The sequence below is a fragment of the Pituophis catenifer genome, unplaced genomic scaffold (assembly GCF_029215685.1).
Source record: "Pituophis catenifer annectens isolate HBS135680 unplaced genomic scaffold, rPitCat1.0.hap2 SCAF_7, whole genome shotgun sequence".
In the NCBI taxonomy this organism is placed as follows: Eukaryota; Metazoa; Chordata; class Lepidosauria; order Squamata; family Colubridae; genus Pituophis; species Pituophis catenifer.
This window is the reverse complement of record NW_027256887.1, coordinates 58,914,579-58,934,170: the sequence shown is the minus strand read 5'-3', so window position 1 is coordinate 58,934,170 and position 19,592 is coordinate 58,914,579. Positions and strand designations below refer to the sequence as shown.

The following is a 19,592-nucleotide window of genomic DNA, read 5'->3' as shown; positions in this document are numbered from 1 at the left end:
GACATCACACATTCCTGTCCTCAACAAATGGTTAGTGGGGAACTTCACACTGGAAAAACAGGTTGTGCGAAAGAACTCTTAATTGCAGCTTCACCTGAAATTCTAATCTAATTTTATTCTCCTCCCTTTCTCCCATTTGCTGGTTACAGCTCTTTCAGGAATTATGTATAGTTCCAAGGACAGTGAATTTCAAAGTTGCAATACTATTAATTTTATCTGTGGGACACAAAGACTATCTATTAGCTCCCTATGCTTTACACAACAGTGTTCCCCTTAGGAATTGGTATGCCTTTGATTTTTTTTAGGCATTAAGTATTGCCATCTATATTCTTCTAACGAGCACAGCGTCTTGTGTGGTTAGGATCCTGGTTGGAGGTTAGCAAGCCCACATTTGAGATCCGAGTGCTGCTTTGGGGGCGGGGTGAGCTCTTGTCCTTTGCTCCAGCTTCTGCTGGGGACATAAAAAGAGCCCCCAGCTGGGCATCCCTGGGCAATGATGATGTCGCTGACTAATCCGTTCAACCTGGAAGCACCTTAGTGCTTCTGACCTGAGTATGATGCGATCTATGTTCTTCCACAAAAACAAAAAAACCATCTTGAGACAAGAATGGGAAATAAAGGAAAAATTGCATTTATTATATAATATCACTTGATGCATAAAATATCAAAATAATATTCAAGTTATGGGAAGTATTTTTGAATCTGTTCCCCTGACAACATTCCAACAGCAGGGTATTGCATTTTAGTTCCTAGTACACATTAGGATAGGGACCTTACTATTCTAAGTAAGAATTCTAAAGGAGTCCTCTTGTTTCCCAGATTGATGAAGACAAAAGGCGGGATACTGCTCAAAGGCTGCGTCAAGGCAAATACGATAAGAAGGTATTCTTACTCCCAGTCTCTTTGTTCTACTTGCCTTCACTAAAAAATGATCTGATGCTCTTGTGCAAGACAGATTTCATGATGCCGTTCATATTCCCAGTTTGTTGTAAAGATGAATGCATTAAAATATATAGATTTTTTTTCCTAAATGCTTCCTTTGCAACTTCTCAGTCCTAAATAATGAACAAAGTGGACTGCAGGTGTAAAATTTTAAAATTATTTGCTTGTTATTGATTAGCATAAATATCAATTTGTCTATAAAATATGATGTATTTGCTATTTAATCATTGTTATAAACAATTACTCTAGACATTGTAGATATTAGTGATAGGTTGTTATGACTTTGCTATGGTTTTCTTCCAATTGCTCTCATTTTCTAGATAATAATCCTGAAGGATTTCAAACACAATGAGGGAAATTTTACAGAGAAACAGAAAATAGCTCTGAATAAGGTAAGCAGCACACTATTCTAAGGAATGCTGGAATACAACTTTTTTTAATGTATTTTTATTTTTAATTTAAAATGTTGATATGGTCACCCATCTTAAACAGCTCAGGATGCCTCATAAGAATAATAAAACCAATAACTATAAAACAACCATAAAACAACAAAAGAGAAAAACAATCAAACAAAAATACAAACACTGTACCTTTAATCATTCCTTAGAATGCCCTGCAGCAAACTTCAATTATCTCTATTCTATTCTATTCTATTCTATTCTATTCTATTCTATTCTATTCTATTCTATTCTATTCTATTCTATTCTATTCCATTCCATTCCATTCCATTCCATTCCATTCCATTCCTTTGTGAGAGTCCCTTGGGAGTTGGGCGGCATAGAAATGCGATAAATTAAATTAAATTAAATTAAATTCCATTCTCAGCATTTTGATAAAAGGTATCCCCAATCTTAAAATGCTAAATAGGTGGGGGCCTGTCAAACCACCAAGGAGAGGGTGTTCCCCAAGACAGGGCAGCCATGGAAAAAGCACACTTCGGAGGTCCTACTAAGTGGCAGGATTTCAGGGAAGGGATCTGGAGCCAGACTACCTTACCTGATCTAGTGGAATGGGCAGATATTCTTCGGGAGAGGTAGTCCCAGAATAACGAGATCTTGTGCCAATGTGCCATATAGGGCTTTAAAGGCGATAACCATTACCTTTAACTGCATGATGGTACTGAAAGTCACCAAGAGATGCAGGAGAGCCAGGATAGTTACACCACCCCATCACAAGCCCTCCAAAGGTCATCCCTAGCTTTTAGCCTATTGGAAGCTGCATATTAGAGCTTTAGGAACAAACTAATTACCCTCTGACAACATGCTGGGTCCATCAGGCACTTAGGACAGGACAACCTAATAGGCCTCCCATCCCTCAGTTAAGGGGCAACTGCTGAGAATTTTGAAAACTTTCCCCCAGTTTGGTCATTATATTACTGATTTTAATCCTTTAAACTTCTACTCTGTGCCAAATCTATTTATTATTATTATTATTATTATTATTTATTAGATTTCTATACCGCCCTACTCCCGAAGGACTCAGGGCGGTGCACAGCCAGACAATAAAAACACATACAATACGAAATTTAAAAAATAGAATAAAATCAAATTAAATAATTTTGGCCCCGACAAATTTAAAACCCCAAACTTTTAAAACCAATTTAAAATTGAATATATAAATACTAAAAGATATTTAAAATTTTAAAAATCTTTTATAAAAGAGGGGGAAAATTAGGCCAGGCCGGCCTGGTGAAATAGTAAGGTCTTTAAGGCGCGGCGAAAGGTGCGCAGATCCGGGATCCTCCGTATCTCTGGGGGGAGCTCGTTCCAGATAGTAGGTGCCCCCACAGAGAAGGCTCTCCCCCTGGGGGCCGCCAGTCGGCATTGTTTGGCTGACGGCACCCGGAGGAGCCCCTCTCTATGGGAGCGTACCGGCCGGTGGGAGGCTATTGGTGGTAGTAGGCGGTCCCGCAAGTACCCGGGTCCTAAGCCATGGAGCGCTTTAAAGGTGGTAACCAAAACCTTGAAGCGCACCCGGAAGACCACCGGGAGCCAGTGCAGCTCGCGCAGGAGAGGTGTTACATGGGAACGCCATGTCGCTCCCATTACCACCCGCGCGGCCGCACTCTGCGCCAGTTGGAGCCTCCGGGTGTTCCTCAAGGGGAGCCCCATGTAGAGAGCGTTGCAATAGTCCAGGCGGGAGGTGACAAGGGCATGAGTGACCGTGCGTAAAGAGTCCCGATCCAGAAAGGGACACAACTGGCGAATCAGGCGAACCTGATGAAAAATCCTCCCGGTCACGGCCGTCAAGTGCTCTTCTAAAGACAGCCGTGAATCCAGGAGGATGCCCAAGTTGCGAGCCCTCTCCGTGGGGGCCAATGATTCGCCCCCAATAGTCAGTGATGGCGTCAACTGACTATATCGGGACGTCGGAAACCACAGCCACTCAGTCTTGGATGGGTTGAGCCTGAGCCTGTTCCTCCCCATCCAGATCCGTACGGCCTCCAGGCACCGGGACATCACTTCAAGGGCATCGTTGGGGTGATCCGGGGTGGAGATGTACAGCTGGGTGTCGTCAGCGTACTGATGGTACTCCACCCCGAAACCACGGATGATCTCGCCCAGCGGCTTCACATAAATGTTGAACAGGAGAGGCGAGAGGACCGACCCTTGCGGCACCCCACATATGAGGGGCCTCGGGGTCGACCTCTGTCCCCCTGTCAACACAGACTGCGACCGGTCAGAGAGAAAGGAGGAGAACCACCGCAACACAGTGCCTCCCACCCCCAACTCTTCCAACCGGTGCAGCATGATACCATGGTCGATGGTATCAAAAGCCGCTGAGAGATCTAACAGGACCAGGACAGAGGAGCACCCCCTGTCCCGAGCCCTCCAGAGATCATCAACCAACGCGACCAATGCCGTTTCCGTGCTGTACCCGGGCCTGAAGCCCGACTGGAACGGATCCAGATACGTCGTTTCATCCAGGTGCTGGGGGAGCTGTTGCGCGACCACACTCTCAACAACCTTCGCAACAAAGCGAAGATTGGAGACTGGACGATAATTTACCAACATTGCCGGGTCCAGGGAAGGCTTCTTGAGGAGAGGCCTCACCACCGCCTCTTTCAAGGCGGCGGGAAAGTCACCCTCACTCAGCGAAGCGTTTATAATCCCCTGGAGCCAGCCTCGTGTCATTTCCCGGGAAGCCAGTACTAACCAGGAAGGACACGGGTCCAATAAACAAGTGGTCGCGTTCAGTCTACCCAGAATCCTGTCCACGTCCTCAGGGGTCACAGGATCAAACTCATCCCAGATAACATTCTCAAGACCTGCCCCTGTCTCTCCCCCTGAGACTACCCAGTCGGAGTCCAAATCTTCCCGAATCTGAGTGATTTTGTCATACAGATATTGAACAAAATCCTCGGCTCTACCCTCCATTTAAAGGCATTTATGAGTTAGCTCAGTTTCTGAATTGTATTAAGTCATTTTGCGGCCATTCTTCTACATAGATTTTTTTAAAAAAGCTTAACTAGGAAGCTGGCTTGCTAAAAAAAATTCCCCCCTTCTTTATTTCTAAGAATATTTCTGAATCCTAAATAGACCCTGTAGGCATTCCAAGAAAATAAAAGTAGGGGATGTATTAACTATAGTTCTGTACTATACAAGTACTCATCTGGCCGGAAGCAAGAAAAAGTTAATCTAAGATAAGGAGAGAATGAGGGACAGCAACTTTAATTTCCCTTCCAGTAAACAGTTATTATTTTATTATTTGCCATGCACCTTCAGCATGGCAGACATTTTTTTATAGCACCCACAAAATAAACTTAACATTCTAGGTATGGTTAATGATCTCCAAAAATATGTATCTTGTGCAGTTTTTGCAAATATTTTAATCACCTTAGGATTGAAAAGTTACAAGACCTAACACAAAATACAGTATCTCCATGCCATCGGAAAGACTGAAGGATTTTTTACTTTTCATTCCTAGTATTGTATGTTACTTTAAAATGTAACTCTCCGCTTCTAATAAATGCAATTCTTTTCTCCAGCTCCTTCAAATTGACTATTACAACCTAACTAAATTCTATGGAACAGTCAAGATGGACACAGTGATCTACGGAGTAATTGAGTACTGTGAAAGGGGTTCATTGCGGGTAAACAGATTTATAACTCACTGGTTAGTTTGTATCAAGACACATTAACTTTCATCTTAAAGAAAAATTTTAGTGAGGGTCAAGGGGGTCGCTACAGAAGAATAGTAGTCCGTTTAATTTGGTGGTGGTGGTTTAAATGTTAATGAAATGACTGTGCTGTCCTGTAGGCTCCCCATGTCCCACAGTCATGTTACCATAGAGACACAAAGAAAGAAGAGAGAAAAACAAAGAATTTCTAACACAGAAAAGGGTTTCGTGGTGGTTGCAAGAGAAATAGTACCTTTAGAGATCTTTCAGAATTAATTAGATTTTGCTTTAATTATGAAGAACAGGAAGGTAATAAGAAAAGGACATCATAACACCACAATGCATCAGAGAAGATTACATTGATTGGCATCTTCAATTCAGAAGCAAATCAAATAGCTCCAGATGGCACTTATCTTTTTATAACCTGTTACATACCACTTTACTCATTTTAATCTGCTATTAAGAACTAGATTTTGTGATATTTTAGGAGTCATAAGGAGAAACCAAAAGGGCTCACTCCTCCATGTCAGGAAGTAGGAAATATTCCAGATAGAAGCTGAGGTTCTTTTTAACCACAACGCAAATACTCTATAGTATTCAATTTAAGATAAAAGTTCAGCTCTCTTAGACAGACCAGTAATGAAAAGGCAAGCCTGATCTTCCCCACCCTGGTGTCCTCCAGGGTATTAGAACTATAGTTCCCAGAATTTCCAGCTGGAATTAATTTAACTATATTGTGAAAAGCAATAATTTACACTTGTGTTTTAAGTATAGTCCTCCCCCCACTTCTCAGACACGCCTCAGTCAGTTATCTGTTCTGTTACAGGTGGCAGGTACTAAGGGCTTACAGCAGTGGTGGGTTTCAAAAATGTTTACTACCGGTTCCGTGGGTGTGGCTTGGTGGGCGTGGCATGGCTTGGTGGGCATGGCTTGGTGGGCATGGCAGGGGAGAGATACTGTAAAATCTCCATTCCCACCCCACTCCAGGGGAAGGTTAGTGCAAAATCCTCATTTCCTCCTGATCAGCTGGGACTCGGGGGGCAGAGAATAGATGGGTCAGTCAGAGGTGGTATTTGCCGGTTCTCCAAACTACTCAAAATTTCCACTACCGGTTCTCCAGAAGTGGTCAAAACCTGCTGAAACCCATCTCTGGCTTAAAGGGGTTAAGTTTGTTCTCCTGTTGAATATTTAACCACAACAGCCATTTAAAAAGGATACAAACATGGAGAACTATTTCTGTTTCATCACCCACTGTATTCAAATAGGACTGTCCACTGTGATCAAAATAACTTCAGGAAAAACAGAATCACTAAGCTGATATCTGAATTGAACTGGAAATAAAATTGAGTTTTCTCAATAGCTTTTTTATTGAAGGAAATATTTTCTTTATTCAATTGCCCTGAATTGCTTAGCAAGGGTTCATCATTTTGTGTTATTTTAATTGATCTGAATGAAGATATTGTTTGACTGTTACTTTTAGCAACTTCTTCAGCATTAAGCTGGTTTTAATGTTGTTACCAGCAGTTCTTTCTTTTGTTTTCATCTCAGGATGTCTTAAATGATAAAATCTCCTACCCTGATGGAACCTTCATGGACTGGGAGTTTAAAATTTCTGTCATGTATGACATTGCTAAGGTAAGTATATGAGGATAGTTTTACATCATAAAATCTAGCAAAAGAATAAGATTGGAGCTTAATATATTGTCCTAACTATCAGTATATAAAATCAGCTTGTGCAAGTTTCTTTCCAGTCCTGTCACTAGAAACATGACAGGACTATGAAATAGCAGATTTCTTGAGAGCTGAGCCACAATAAGCTTAGTACATTTCAGTACAGAAAAAAATAAAAGTAATTTTTCTCACTGATAAAAATTTCCTTACAGAATGAGAATGAGGACAAATATATTTATAAAATTAAAATCATGAACTAAAAAGTGGCATGAAAAAAAATCATTCTGAACTCACATTAAATAGGCTTTACTCTGTAGCCAGTTATGCTGAGCCTGGAAATAATTTTTATTTTTAAAAATATCATGAAGCTCATAGTTTCTTACTTAGAATTTTTTCCAGTAATCTTTCAGTGTATTCATTTTCTCAGAATACTTTTTATTTCCAGACTTAATTCTCAGTGAGGTAGTAAATCAGTGAAAGATTTCATGTTAAGCAAAAGGTTAAACCTACAATTCTTCTTCCCTGAAATGTGTTGGAGCCAATAGCTTTTGCATAGCTGAAAGTGTATATGCAAAGACAAATTATAAACTTAAAATTATGTTTATAGAGGGACAGGAATTGCTCCTCTTACTAATCTTATCTAGGTTCTTGCAAAGACATGCCGGGGGGGGGGCAGGAAGTGGGGTCACTGAAGGTCCTATAGTGAACAGGCTTAAATTTTGCAGTTCTGGCAATCGCTGGGCAGTTCAGTTTTTCCTTTGCAAAATGACTATTACTGAAGCTTTTATTACATTTTGGCAGCAGGAGTGCTAGAGAGGATCAGCTATGATGAACTACAAAGTGGGGGTTGCGATGGTGGCAGGAAAAGAGGGTAGTCTACTTACCTGAACTTGTCAACAGCCCTTTTGTCAACTGACTGTAGAAGAGAGGGAGAGGGCAGATGAAAGTCTGCAAGAGCAAAAAACAGTGAGAAAGTGGGAGACCAAGAGGCAAGTGTGCAGATGAGCAAGAATGCGTGTGCAAGAGAAAACTGAAGAGACCAGGCTGAATTTCCTGCATGTGAACATATGGCAAAAGAAGAGGGAAGAGAGGGAGGGAGGGAGGGAGGGAGGGGAGAGAGAGAGATGCTGTCTGTTGCCGACTTGACCTAATCATCTCCAGGTGTGCATGGTGTCTTATGCAATCTCTACACATTCACAGATCAGTACTTTCAAAAACCAGCACCATGGGAAGAATTTTAAAAATGGGAATGGTAGCCAGAGAAAATTAAATTCCTTTCCCAGATCAAGGGTCCCAAAAGCCAGATGAGATTGTCGTGTTCACATTTTCATATCATATCACATTACTGCATCCTCCAGAGGTTCCAGCCCCAATCTGTGTAATGGAGAGCAATTGATAGATGTTTTCCTATCAGATGTTGACTGATGTTGGGAATGGAAATAAAGCCAAACAATTTACAATCATTTCTCTTAAGTTCTCCCAGAGTACATCTGTACTACTCTTTGGTCTTGGTGTGTGTTTGTGTGAGTGTGTGTGTGTGCGCACACATGTGCGTGCACACTCGTGCACACGCACCTTCAAGTCAGTTTTTTACATCTGGCAACTGCCTGGGTTAGTCGTTGCAATTTTGCAAGATTTCTTGGAAGTGCCTTGAAGTTGCCTGCTTCTTAGGGGTGAGAGAGATTAAGGTCACCCAACTGGCTTGTTGCTTAGGGTGCAACTACAACTCATGGTCTCCCAGTTTCTAGACTGGTGCCTTAATCACTACACCAAACTGGCTCTGATTACTGCAGTGATCTCAGCAATGAAGGCCACTTCAATGAAAGGAGGAAACATTTTAACATAGCCATGAGGAAGAGCCCAGTGAGACAAATCTTCCATCCTTGTTTGGACAGGAGGCAAAGAAGAGGCCAGAAAAATGTCTGGATGTCAACTCAGACCATGATAATTTTGACTTTTTTCCAGTAGGGATTATCTTTAGCAAAATCTCTCAATAGTTTAATTGTCCCACACATTTGTTGGAATCAGAAATAATATCATCTAATACCAGTATGACAAGCATAAAGAAGTTCCCCATCCTTCATTTCCTGCATGTATTGTGTGCCTGCAGTTAAACAGGTATTCAATCTGTCTTGTGATAATTCAAATTGCACTCCTTCTGCATTACAAATGGCCTTTCCCCACCTGCAGTTAATCACTGTGCAAACATGTCCTGGCAAGATCTCTTTTCTGTTGCTTTCAATTCCTTCACACTCTGAGACAGACACATTTAAGCAGTCCTTAGCTTTGTTAAGAGAATATATCCCCCTTCTTCTAATATTCTGTACCCAGAAAGTATATAAAATCTATTTTATATACTTATTGCCCTGGAAGTAAATCAGGTGTATGCAATGATTTGAAACAGGCAGGATAAGGATTAGCAAGGAAGATACCCAATGTCATGCAGGTATACATTTCTGATGACTGAGGAGTAGGTGGAACTCTTTCAGAATCAGAGATTTCATCCAGAGTGCTCAAAATTTCTGTAGGAAAACTGAGGCAGGACCTTCTCTTAGTCTAACACAGACTATAGATAGAAGTAAATTGTTTGATTATTTTATTATTTATCTCTTAGTTGACCAAAGAATAGTGCTTAGGAGTCCTTAATGTGCAATCCAGAAAATTGCACATACATTCAAACATTCCACTTCCTCCCTCAGTGTCAATGTAGGTGGGTGGAGGGTGTAATTTATGTCATGTAATCATCCCAGAAAATGTATATTGCCAAAAAAAAAAAGGTGTGTAAGGAAATGAGTATAAATGTAAATTGGAGTATTGGATCCCAGTTTTAATTCCCATTTAGATATATGACATATTTATTATTTCTCTTTTTGAATTATTCATATGCATACAGGAACATTCTTCTTTTATCTTTCTTAAACAAGGGTTTTTTTTATGACAGAAGAAGTTCACAATTTCTTCTTTTTTAATGGCAGTGGAGAATTGTCAGGCGGCTGACTCTGTAGAATGGCTGGTTTTTCCTGTAAGTAAAGCATCTGCTAGCTGCATATCTTTGTTCACCCTGACTGAGCAGAAATTTTAAAAAATTAAAACATTTAAAATACAATTATCTGGTTTTTCATTCAAAAAACTTACTGACTTGTCCACATTTAGGGTACAACCACTGTTACAGTGCTTTCATCTAGAGCAGGGCTGTCAAATGTGCGCCCAGATGTGACATGTACTGGCCACGGCGATGCCCAGTTCAGCGAAGGAAGAAAAAGTCCCAATATGTCACTTGATGCCGCTGTGACGATGTGAGTTTGACACCCCTGATCTAGAGCAATGTTCCCAAAGCTTAGCTGTTTTAAGATGTGCAGACTTCAACTCCCAGAATATGGACTTTCACTCCGAATGCTAGCTGGGGTATTCTGAGAGTTGAAGTTCACACATCTTAAAATGGTTAAGATTGGGGAAACACTGCTCCAAAGTGTGATTTGGCAGAGAAACAGGCTGGTAAAACCTATGCTGCTTTCACTGACAATTGTTTTTCTGTTTGAGTAATGAGGCTGGCAAGTGATGCTGCCCTGTTTTAATCCCTGAGAATTTAAGTAAAATGATTGATGGCTTCCCCTACCTTTATTTCCTCATCCACTGAGGGTTACCTGCTGCCAGAGAAAGTAACTACCAATTATAGTACTAAAGGTGTGGTGTGGCAGAGACAGGCAAATGTAGATAGCTTAGCCCACCCATCAATCTACCTGGTATACAGGTCATAAAATAGGGGTTCAGGTTGAGGTGGAATGATCACTAACTAGTAAGTTCCATCCTTGACTAGAACTACAGTTAAGTGTCTATGGACAGCAACAATTAGGTTTAGGCAAAATGGTGCTGCCTTCTCACCCAAGTAAGAAATTGGGAACTTGGGGTACCTCAAGGTTCTGTATTAGGCCAAGTACTCTTCAACACCTTCATAAAGAGGTTCATCTTCATGATTTAGATGAGAGGATAGAGGGGAAACTCATTAAATTTGCAGATGACATTAAGGTGGGAGTATTAGATCAGGCACAGGGAAAGAAGACGCAACCAGCAATGGTCCATTCAGTACTTTATTCAGCTCAAGAATAGACTGGCGGCTGCGCTGCTGGAACTCTCTTTTATAGCGCTCCGGCAGGCTGGGCCACCCAGTGACAGCAGTTCATTTTTCCCACCTGTGGATTAGCCAATCCACGACGGATGTCCTTATAAGGACATAACAGGGAGGAGTAGCCAACACTTTAGAACCTAGATTCAAGATACAAAAGGATTTTGACAGACTTGAATACTGGGCCCTATCCAACAAAATGCAGTTGTGGTGATGAGAAAAGTAAGGTCTTATTCTTAGGCAGGAAAAACCAAATGCAATAGTATAAAATAGATGGTACCTGTCTTAATAGTAGTGATTGTGAGAGGGATCTCGGTGTCCTAGTGGACAATCATGTTTGAGCCAGTAGTGTGCTGCAGCTACCAAAAAAGCCAAAGTTTGGGTTTGCATCAACAGAGGGGTAGTATTAAGATCACATTAAGTGATAGTACCACTTTATACTGCACTAGTAAGACTACATTTGGAATACTGTGTCCAGTTCTGGTCACCAGGATACAGAAAGGATGCTGACTCTATAAAGCATGCAGAGAAGAGCAACAAAGAAGAGCAACAAAGGGGTTTGAAGGCTAAACTGTACAACGAACAGTTACAGGAACTATGTATGTCTAGTCTAATGAGAGAAAGACTAGGGATGACATGATAGCAGTCTTCCAATACTTAAGGGACTGTCACAGAGAAGAAGGGTCTACTTATTTTCCAAAGCACCCCAGGGCAGGACAAGAAGTAATGGGTGGAAAATTATTTACGATAGATCCAATCTAGAAGTAAGGAGACATATCCTGACAGTGAGAACGATAAACAGTAGAATGGCTTGCCTCCAGAAGTTATGGGTGCTCTTTCACTGGAGGTTTTCAAAAAGAGGTTGGCAATCATTTGGTATAGGGTCTCCTGCTCGAGCAGGTGGTTGGACTAGAAGTCATCCAAAATCCCTTCCAACCCTGTTATTCTATGTTCTACATATGGTCATATAAACCTTGTTAGAAGTCTGTCATACACTCATTGGTGAGACAACTGGCAACAAATAACAGGCAAAACCCAGCTCTTTCCCCCAATTTTAGATGACCTCTATAGTCCAGGACTAGTGCTATTTCAAAAGAGTTCTAAACTCATGTATAGAGGGATCTCAATAGGGTCAGGACAAATGCTTCAAAAAGCATAGGGCAGGCATTATTAGCCAGCTCTCCAGTAGCCCAAGCATTATCTTTACGGTAGCCTCTGGGGATGTTCCTTTTAGCCACAGATTTAATTAAATCAGCAAACCTGTTGTAGTCCTTAGGGACTGCTTTGATCCATCTGATATTAGCATCAGTGTGCTTTGCATAAGCATTCTAATTTGCTTTCTGGAAGTTCCAATGAAGTTTAGGAGTGGACCTTATTACTGGGATCTGGAGTCCTATTCTGTAGATTATAGGCCTACGCTGACTGTACAGGAAATTGTACAAAACCTGCCTCTGGATTTGAGATGTTGATTTTACTACTACAGAGGAAACAAAGCAAGGTTCTGGGGGAATAATCCTTTTGCCAACAAGCAGAATGAAATATGCCTCTATCTTTACCATCATATATAAGAGTAAGACTGTTTATTTTATCCAATCATGGAATAATCTACTCCCATTCTCAATGCTTTGGTTATATCCCTGAGATGTGTGTGGTGGCTATCACCAAGGATTATACAATATCCCACAGATACTGATAAAACAGAATCTGGCCAACTTATAGTTTGGAGGCTTATAAACAATCATGATGGTAATATTTTGTAATTCTATTGTTATAGAGCAGGCATTCCAATTGGTAGTTTGAATTAATAATTGGGGGAAAGGCATTATCTAGACTATCAATATCTAGACTACATAAATAAATTGGGCAGTATCCTTAAATTTATCAAGCTGGGATCCAATGTAAACTGAGTTGGAAACAATGCAAATCAAACCAAGATTAAAGGAATTGTTCTCACAACAGACTAATAGAATGGCCCTTCTTTCCATCTCCTCTTCTGATGTAACATGTAGGATAGCCCTTCTTCTTTTTTTTAGCAAACTCTCAGAGATTAGTTTTTTGCTCCAGGGTTAGGGATCTCTAATTAGAGACTATAACTAAAAGCTATCAGTAAGGGAAAATATTGTGTATCTTCAAATTCACAGATCCATTCTGCTCAGTTAAATGCTTGGACAGTAACAAAGCCACTGATATGGAGGCATTTGGTCTTGTTATTGCTTCAAAACTGGGAAGTGTGTGAACAGACTAAGGGAATTGGAGGATGTTCAAAGATAGGGATTCAAAGCAAAAATAAAACCCTTTCAAGTCCTGTCTCCTTTAGAAAATAAAGCAAACAGGGTCAGATGAAGACTATGGAGGCAGAGACAGAAGAGGAAAAGCTTAAATGCAAAAGGTTGGCAATCTGTAAATAAAGAGAAGGATTTGATTACAAATAAGAACAAGGTGGGGGCAGATGGAAATAAATGGGTTGACTAATAGGGCTGGCAGCATTGATAACTTATAATTGATAAATAGTAATTTGCAGCAGTAATGTAAGACAGGGGTCACCAACCTTTGGGCCATGGACCAGTACCTGGCCATGGCCATGGCCTATTGGAACTGGGCCACATAAGCACCGGGAGAGCAAGCAAAGCTTTATTTGGCATGCATGGCATCTAGATTGCATGTGAAAGCATCTCCCTCACCCTCTCGTTCATAGAAAAATTGTCTTCCACAAAACTGGTCCCTGGTGCCAGAACGTTTGGGGATGTAGGTGATCATTCACTGCAAGCATTCATAAGGTACAAATATGCATATGACATATGCTTCATGGCATGACTTATGGAGTTATGCCAGACATAAATGTCAGTATTACATAATTGTGTCATTTGTGTGATAAAGGCATGGAGCACATATAATTATTTAAATATGATTGTGGTTGTTGTAAATGTCACTGTCACCCATTATATCTTATGGAGATCTTTGTCTATTCTTGGTATAGAACTTGAGAACTTATAGTCTCATGCCACAATCCTAATCACAAGAACTCTTGCCTCCTTCTGATTAGTGTTTCCTGGGAATCCACTGTTTTGACTGATATAATCTGAATTTATGGGCATTTTAGAAATGCATTTGCTTCCTGTTGGGTTGATAAAACTGATGAATCAAACAAATAAATAATAGACATGTAGATGTACAATCCCTGCTGTGAGTGATTTCTCACTAGTGATTCTTAGTTGAATGCAGCCCTTGCTGCAGCAAGAGAAAGCATTGCTTGAATAATAATGCTTTGCCCTGACTTCTTTGTTCTCTTCTGTGCTTTGCTGCTGGGCAATGTTCTGTGGTACAAGAAGAGCAAGATAAGAGAGCTTAATTAAGGCCCAGAGATAAGACAAGATAATATAAAAAAGTGCTAAAATGGGACTGCCAGGTCTTTCTCATGATTCTGTCAATAATTAATGCAGACAAATCTGTGGGAAATATTTTTTTATCTTCCTCCCCATCCCTTACTGGTATTGACAGTGGAAAAGGAAGCATTATTTTATTATATGATGGCAGAAGAGAGAAAACAGGTAGAAAGTACCAGTACTAGGCTGATCTACTCCTGCTCCTCCATTCTGAAATATAAAAGAGCAGATGTACTAGCAAAAAAACATGCCCAAATTTGCCTTAACAGCTAAACACTAATCTGCCTCAGTTATCCAGTTTGTAAATGGTCCTTGTCTATATAACTTTACTGCAAGGTTTTAAGAGGATTGGTAGCTTCCTCTGGCTTTACTTCTCTTCCCATTCAGGTCATTGGCTGGGAAGAAAGCTCATCATCGGTCACTGTCCTTAAAGGGTAATGAAGGGCACTTGAGCAACTGGCAGGGACACAGGCATCAGTTATCTTTCAGATGGGCTGAGTGATAAGTTGCCATGTGAATGTTCTTGATGCTGATAACCTGTCTTTCTGGGTTTTCTGCAAGACTGGTAGAAATATTCTACAAATATTCTGCAAGACTGGTAGATTTGTGTTTAAAAATGGCCCAGCTGACTGGGTGGTGGGTGGAGAAAAGATGTAGTCATAAGGAGCTCAAACAGTGCATCAAGAAAACATCATTCCAAACATAATCTGGTAGCCAGGTTATTTTAAGACTTCGCTTTGGCCTTCATTTCACCCAGACTACAAATGGAGTGGGAAGCAGTTTTGTCACATTCACCTTAGCTCCTAAATATTATACACTTTTTAAAATTAATTTCTGAATCTTATATGTATCACCTCAGCAAGCAAGTATGGAATAATTCCATTAAATATTACCAACTGATATTTCCCAATCCAATTTGTTGCATTATATTTGTCATTTAAAATTTTGTCAAAGTTATAATATGTATTTCAGAAATAGGTTGTAAGTCTTGCAAATCTGGGATATTTTCTTTAGCTAAGGATTCATGTTTGGACCTCTACTGAATCTGAGCTCACATTAATTTTTAGTCAAGATTTCTTTAACATGATTTCATTTAGATATAGTGGGAACTACAAGTCCTAGAATTTCTTGCCAGCTTGGAGAGTAAAATAATGCAAGAAGAGCCTTGGTAGTACAGGGGTTTAAGGCACCCTGTTATTAAGCTTATTAAGACCAGCTGCCTGCAATTACTGCAGGGTTCAAATCTCGCCAAGGCTCAAGGTTGACTCAGCCTTCCATCCTTTCTAAGGTAGGTGAAATGAGGACCCAGTTTATGGGGGCAATAAGCTGACTTTGTATAAATATGCAAAAGGATGAAGGCTATTGCTGAGCACATTGTAAGCTGCCCTGAGTCTTCGGAGAAGGGCGGCATATAAATCAAATTTAAAAAAAAAAAGTGTTTTCAGGTCAATGCTGTGATTGGGCTGGAGATCTAATTACCATTGTCAAAAGCAAGCTATACCACCTCTGCCCCAGTCTATCTCATACAGTTGTTAGTAATGATATTATGCTGTTACCTTCTGTCACTCTGTTTCACAGGGAATGTCTTACTTGCATTCAAGCAAAACAGAGGTCCATGGACGCCTGAAATCCACAAATTGTGTTGTTGATAAACGCATGGTTGTGAAAATCACTGATTTTGGCTGCAATTCTATTCTGCTACCTAAAAAAGGTACTTAAGGGATATGGAAGAAATCATTTACTCTCTTTAAAAAAAAACCCATGCCTTGGGAATGGGAACATAGGAAATGCTTCATACTGAATCAAATCATTGGTCCATCTAATTCACCAATACTGACACAGACTAGCAGTTAATTTGCAGAAAGGGCTTTTTCCAGCCTTATGCAAAGATGCCAAAGCTTGTATATACTAGGACCCATTTACAAAGGATATATTTGGCCATGAAGTCATGGCCCTTCATGATCACGCCTTATACAACAGGAGCAAGCATATTTTGTACCAGGTAATGCACTACTTTTACCTATGGTCTTTGAAGCAAAGAGGACAGCATGATGACAGTTATATTCCTAGGAATGCTGGCCTTTGTAGTCAATCATACCTAAAAAATATAATGATTATGCAAGTGATGCCACTGAGACAGTAATGTGTTTCTTTAATGATTATATGTGATTAAATCAGGTTTTACCACCCCTTTTTTTAAACTCTGAGACAGCAAAACAAAATATTTATTGAAACATCACATCCCCTGCCTTTCTTTTAATTGCATCCCATATGAACTCACTAATATAATAGGAGACTTAATTACATCCATATATCCTTAAACTGATCTTGATAACCTTTTTCTGTTTCAATAATGTATTAGAAAAGTTATAACTCCCTTCCTCTCAATCAGAGGAAGGGAACTTTCCTATAAAGTCCTTTCCCTCCTCATTGAGAGGAAGGGAGTCATATTTTTTCTAATTGCTACATATACCAGGTAGTTAGAATGCTTTTGTCTGGCAGCCAGATCTCAAGTCCCCTCCCCCTTAGGGTTTGTTTAGTGTAGTTCCATGGAAAGTAGGCCAGCTTTGTTTCTTAAACTATCTTAATCCTTTGAGAGATCTTTGACCCATTGTAGACCAATCTGAATATTTCAGCAAATAAAATAACTAAGCACAATACGTTAAAGATGTTCTTAACATCAACTAATGAGTATTACCTCCTATTGGACAAACAACCTTGGGAATTGAATTTGGCCTTCACATGCTCAATATGTAGAAAATTTGTAAAGATTCTTCTGTTTTCCTTGTTACCTTCTGGGAGGAGGCTTCGTGGTATCTGAAGCAGCACATCCAGATTCAGCCACAGGTTTGTTCCATACAGAGATCAACCTTATGATCTCTCAGGCTTCCTCTTTTCGATAGGTATTCAAGACGGATAGTGATTAATATTTATATGTATTTATATGCTAGGGTGTAGGTATATACATATGTATGTATATAGCATATCTGTATGTGTATTATGTATGTATATACTTTTGAGAGCAGACAACAGAATTTCATTTTTAATGTGCGCCAGTGTGCCCACAGAAAAATCTTCTTCTGTTTCACAGACTTTCATAATGGAATGCTTTCAATGGGCACTAGAAGTTTTTAATCTTTTATATCCCATTTTAAAATTTTGTTGGTCACTTGAGTGCCTGTTTTAAGTAGAAAGTTAGTGTATAAATCAAATAAATAAATCAAATTATTGAATGGATTAAATAAATAAATTCTTTGTACTTGACCCACTTTCAGAATGTAAGAACAGTCTAACTAGTTCTGACCAAAGACTTCTGTAGTTTAATTTTTAGATTTCACAGCAGCTAACCAAATGTCTTGGACAACCTATATGCATGATCTAAGTGCAACAACAGTCCCTAACAATAGATAAAATTCTCTAATGTTACATCACTATCTCTGATATTGACTGTCGGGATGACTATCCACTGACATCTTTATATTACACACACACACACATGCATATCTTTATATTATATATATTTTTTTCCAGCAGCCAGTCTCCTTAGATGGATAGCAGGGAGCTTGCTGGCTGCTGGAAAAAAAAGCCTAGAAACTAGTGGATTGGGATTTCACTCAACTAGGGCTGCATAAAAATCTTGGTTTACTTAGGAAGAACCTGGCTAAAGAGAAATACACATAAAGGCCTACGAAAAGAAAAGAAAACATATATATATGTATGTATGTATGTATGTATGTATGTATGTATGTATAACAATACATAGAATTAATGGAAGCCAAACCAATATACGAATAGATTAAATTCTAAGATGCTTGTCTGTCCACTCATATCTACAAACATGATTTCCTTCTGTAAACCAGATCTCTGGACTGCTCCTGAACACCTCCGTTGTGGTGATGTATCCCAGAAAGGAGATGTGTATAGCTATGGAATTATAGCACAAGAGATTATTCTGCGTAAAGAGACTTTCTACACTAACGATTGTCGGAATTCTAAAGGTAAACATGGTGCATAAAGAGAGGGATGGCTACATGTTTACACTTTTAAAAAAACAACAGATTCCCAGCAATAGAAATAGAAAAAAGGTATAACAGATGCACAACACACATAATACAGAGAGAATAAATATTATAATAATTAACTGAAATGTAACAAAAAGTAAAAAGAACTATAGAAGAAAAATTCATAGTTCATTTAGTATTAATTAGAATTAATTAAATTAATTCAATCTTAAATGATTACATTGAGACCATGTAGAAACATATTGCTTTATTATCTCATTTTTAGCACATTAAAACATATTTTTTTAAAAAAGAGATAGCATAATTATATACCCAAAACCAATATTGTTAATATTAGGAAGATGTTTAACTCATTTGCATAAGATTATCTTCTTTGCCCTATGCTAGGTCAATACTTTCTGAAATTATGCATTCTATGTTTTAGCAATATTGTTCAATATCATATTTATGTCTTTAACTCTAATATTTTCCCACAAAAATGTTGCTATAATTTGAAATCAAAACAAAGCTACAGCTGGATCAAGGTCAAACGATATCAATTATAGAAGCTTCAGATTTCATGCCATGCTAGCACAAAAAATAAATTATCTCTTTTTAAATATTCTTTGAGGAATCCAACAAATACAAAATAATATTACCTGATGAATTAATTGCAGTCTTAAATCATCAGTACATTTTCTGTTTCTTAAATCCTGGAGTTTCCAAGATTGGATGTTTCAGCTCTTTATTTCATGGTTCATTTAGGTAACGGATATGAACTTTCAGCCTGCTTTTTCATATCAAATTGGATTGTTAGTTTCAGTTCAAGCACTGAACCTCTTAAGGATTCTAAGCTTGCAGGTACCTCTGAGGCTGCTAAAGGATCTGGGCCACAGTGTTTAGTTAGTACAGGTTTCACCTTTATATTTTGACAAGCAGAAATTATAGGTAAATAATATTCATAGCACAGTCTTTAGAACAGTGTTTCTCAACCTTGGTGGCTGGACGATGTGTAGACTTCAACTCCCAGAATTCCCCAGCCAGCAGAGCAGAGCTGGCTGGGGAATTCTGAGAGTTGAAGTCCACACATCATCCAGCGGCCAAGGTTGAGAAACACCGCTTTAGAAGAACCACTATAAATCAACTAATATAAGTCAACTTCTTTGGCCTATGCATTTAGTAAAACATCTCTGTTTTGATTTGGGATCAAAATGTTAAATGCTTAACTATTAATAGCCAAAAAAAGTGTCTGGCAACGTTCAAAGGCTGAGAATGAAGATCCCTGTTTAATATACCTGGATATTCCCCTTTTAACAAGTTCCTGAATTTGCTTCTCCCCACCCCCCAAAAAA

At 39.4% G+C, this 19,592-nt stretch overlaps 1 protein-coding gene across 1 annotated transcript in view; it reads left to right on the top strand.

Moving 5' to 3' along the window:
* Nucleotides 1-19,592, top strand: part of GUCY2C (guanylate cyclase 2C) — a 93,169-nt gene that overhangs the window by 50,140 nt on the left and 23,437 nt on the right. The window contains exons 13-18 of the mRNA XM_070947197.1: nucleotides 820-882; nucleotides 1,263-1,334; nucleotides 4,931-5,035; nucleotides 6,611-6,697; nucleotides 15,818-15,950; nucleotides 18,100-18,237. Coding sequence (XP_070803298.1) covers nucleotides 820-882; nucleotides 1,263-1,334; nucleotides 4,931-5,035; nucleotides 6,611-6,697; nucleotides 15,818-15,950; nucleotides 18,100-18,237 — 598 coding nt within the window. The remainder of the gene's footprint in view (nucleotides 1-819; nucleotides 883-1,262; nucleotides 1,335-4,930; nucleotides 5,036-6,610; nucleotides 6,698-15,817; nucleotides 15,951-18,099; nucleotides 18,238-19,592) is intronic.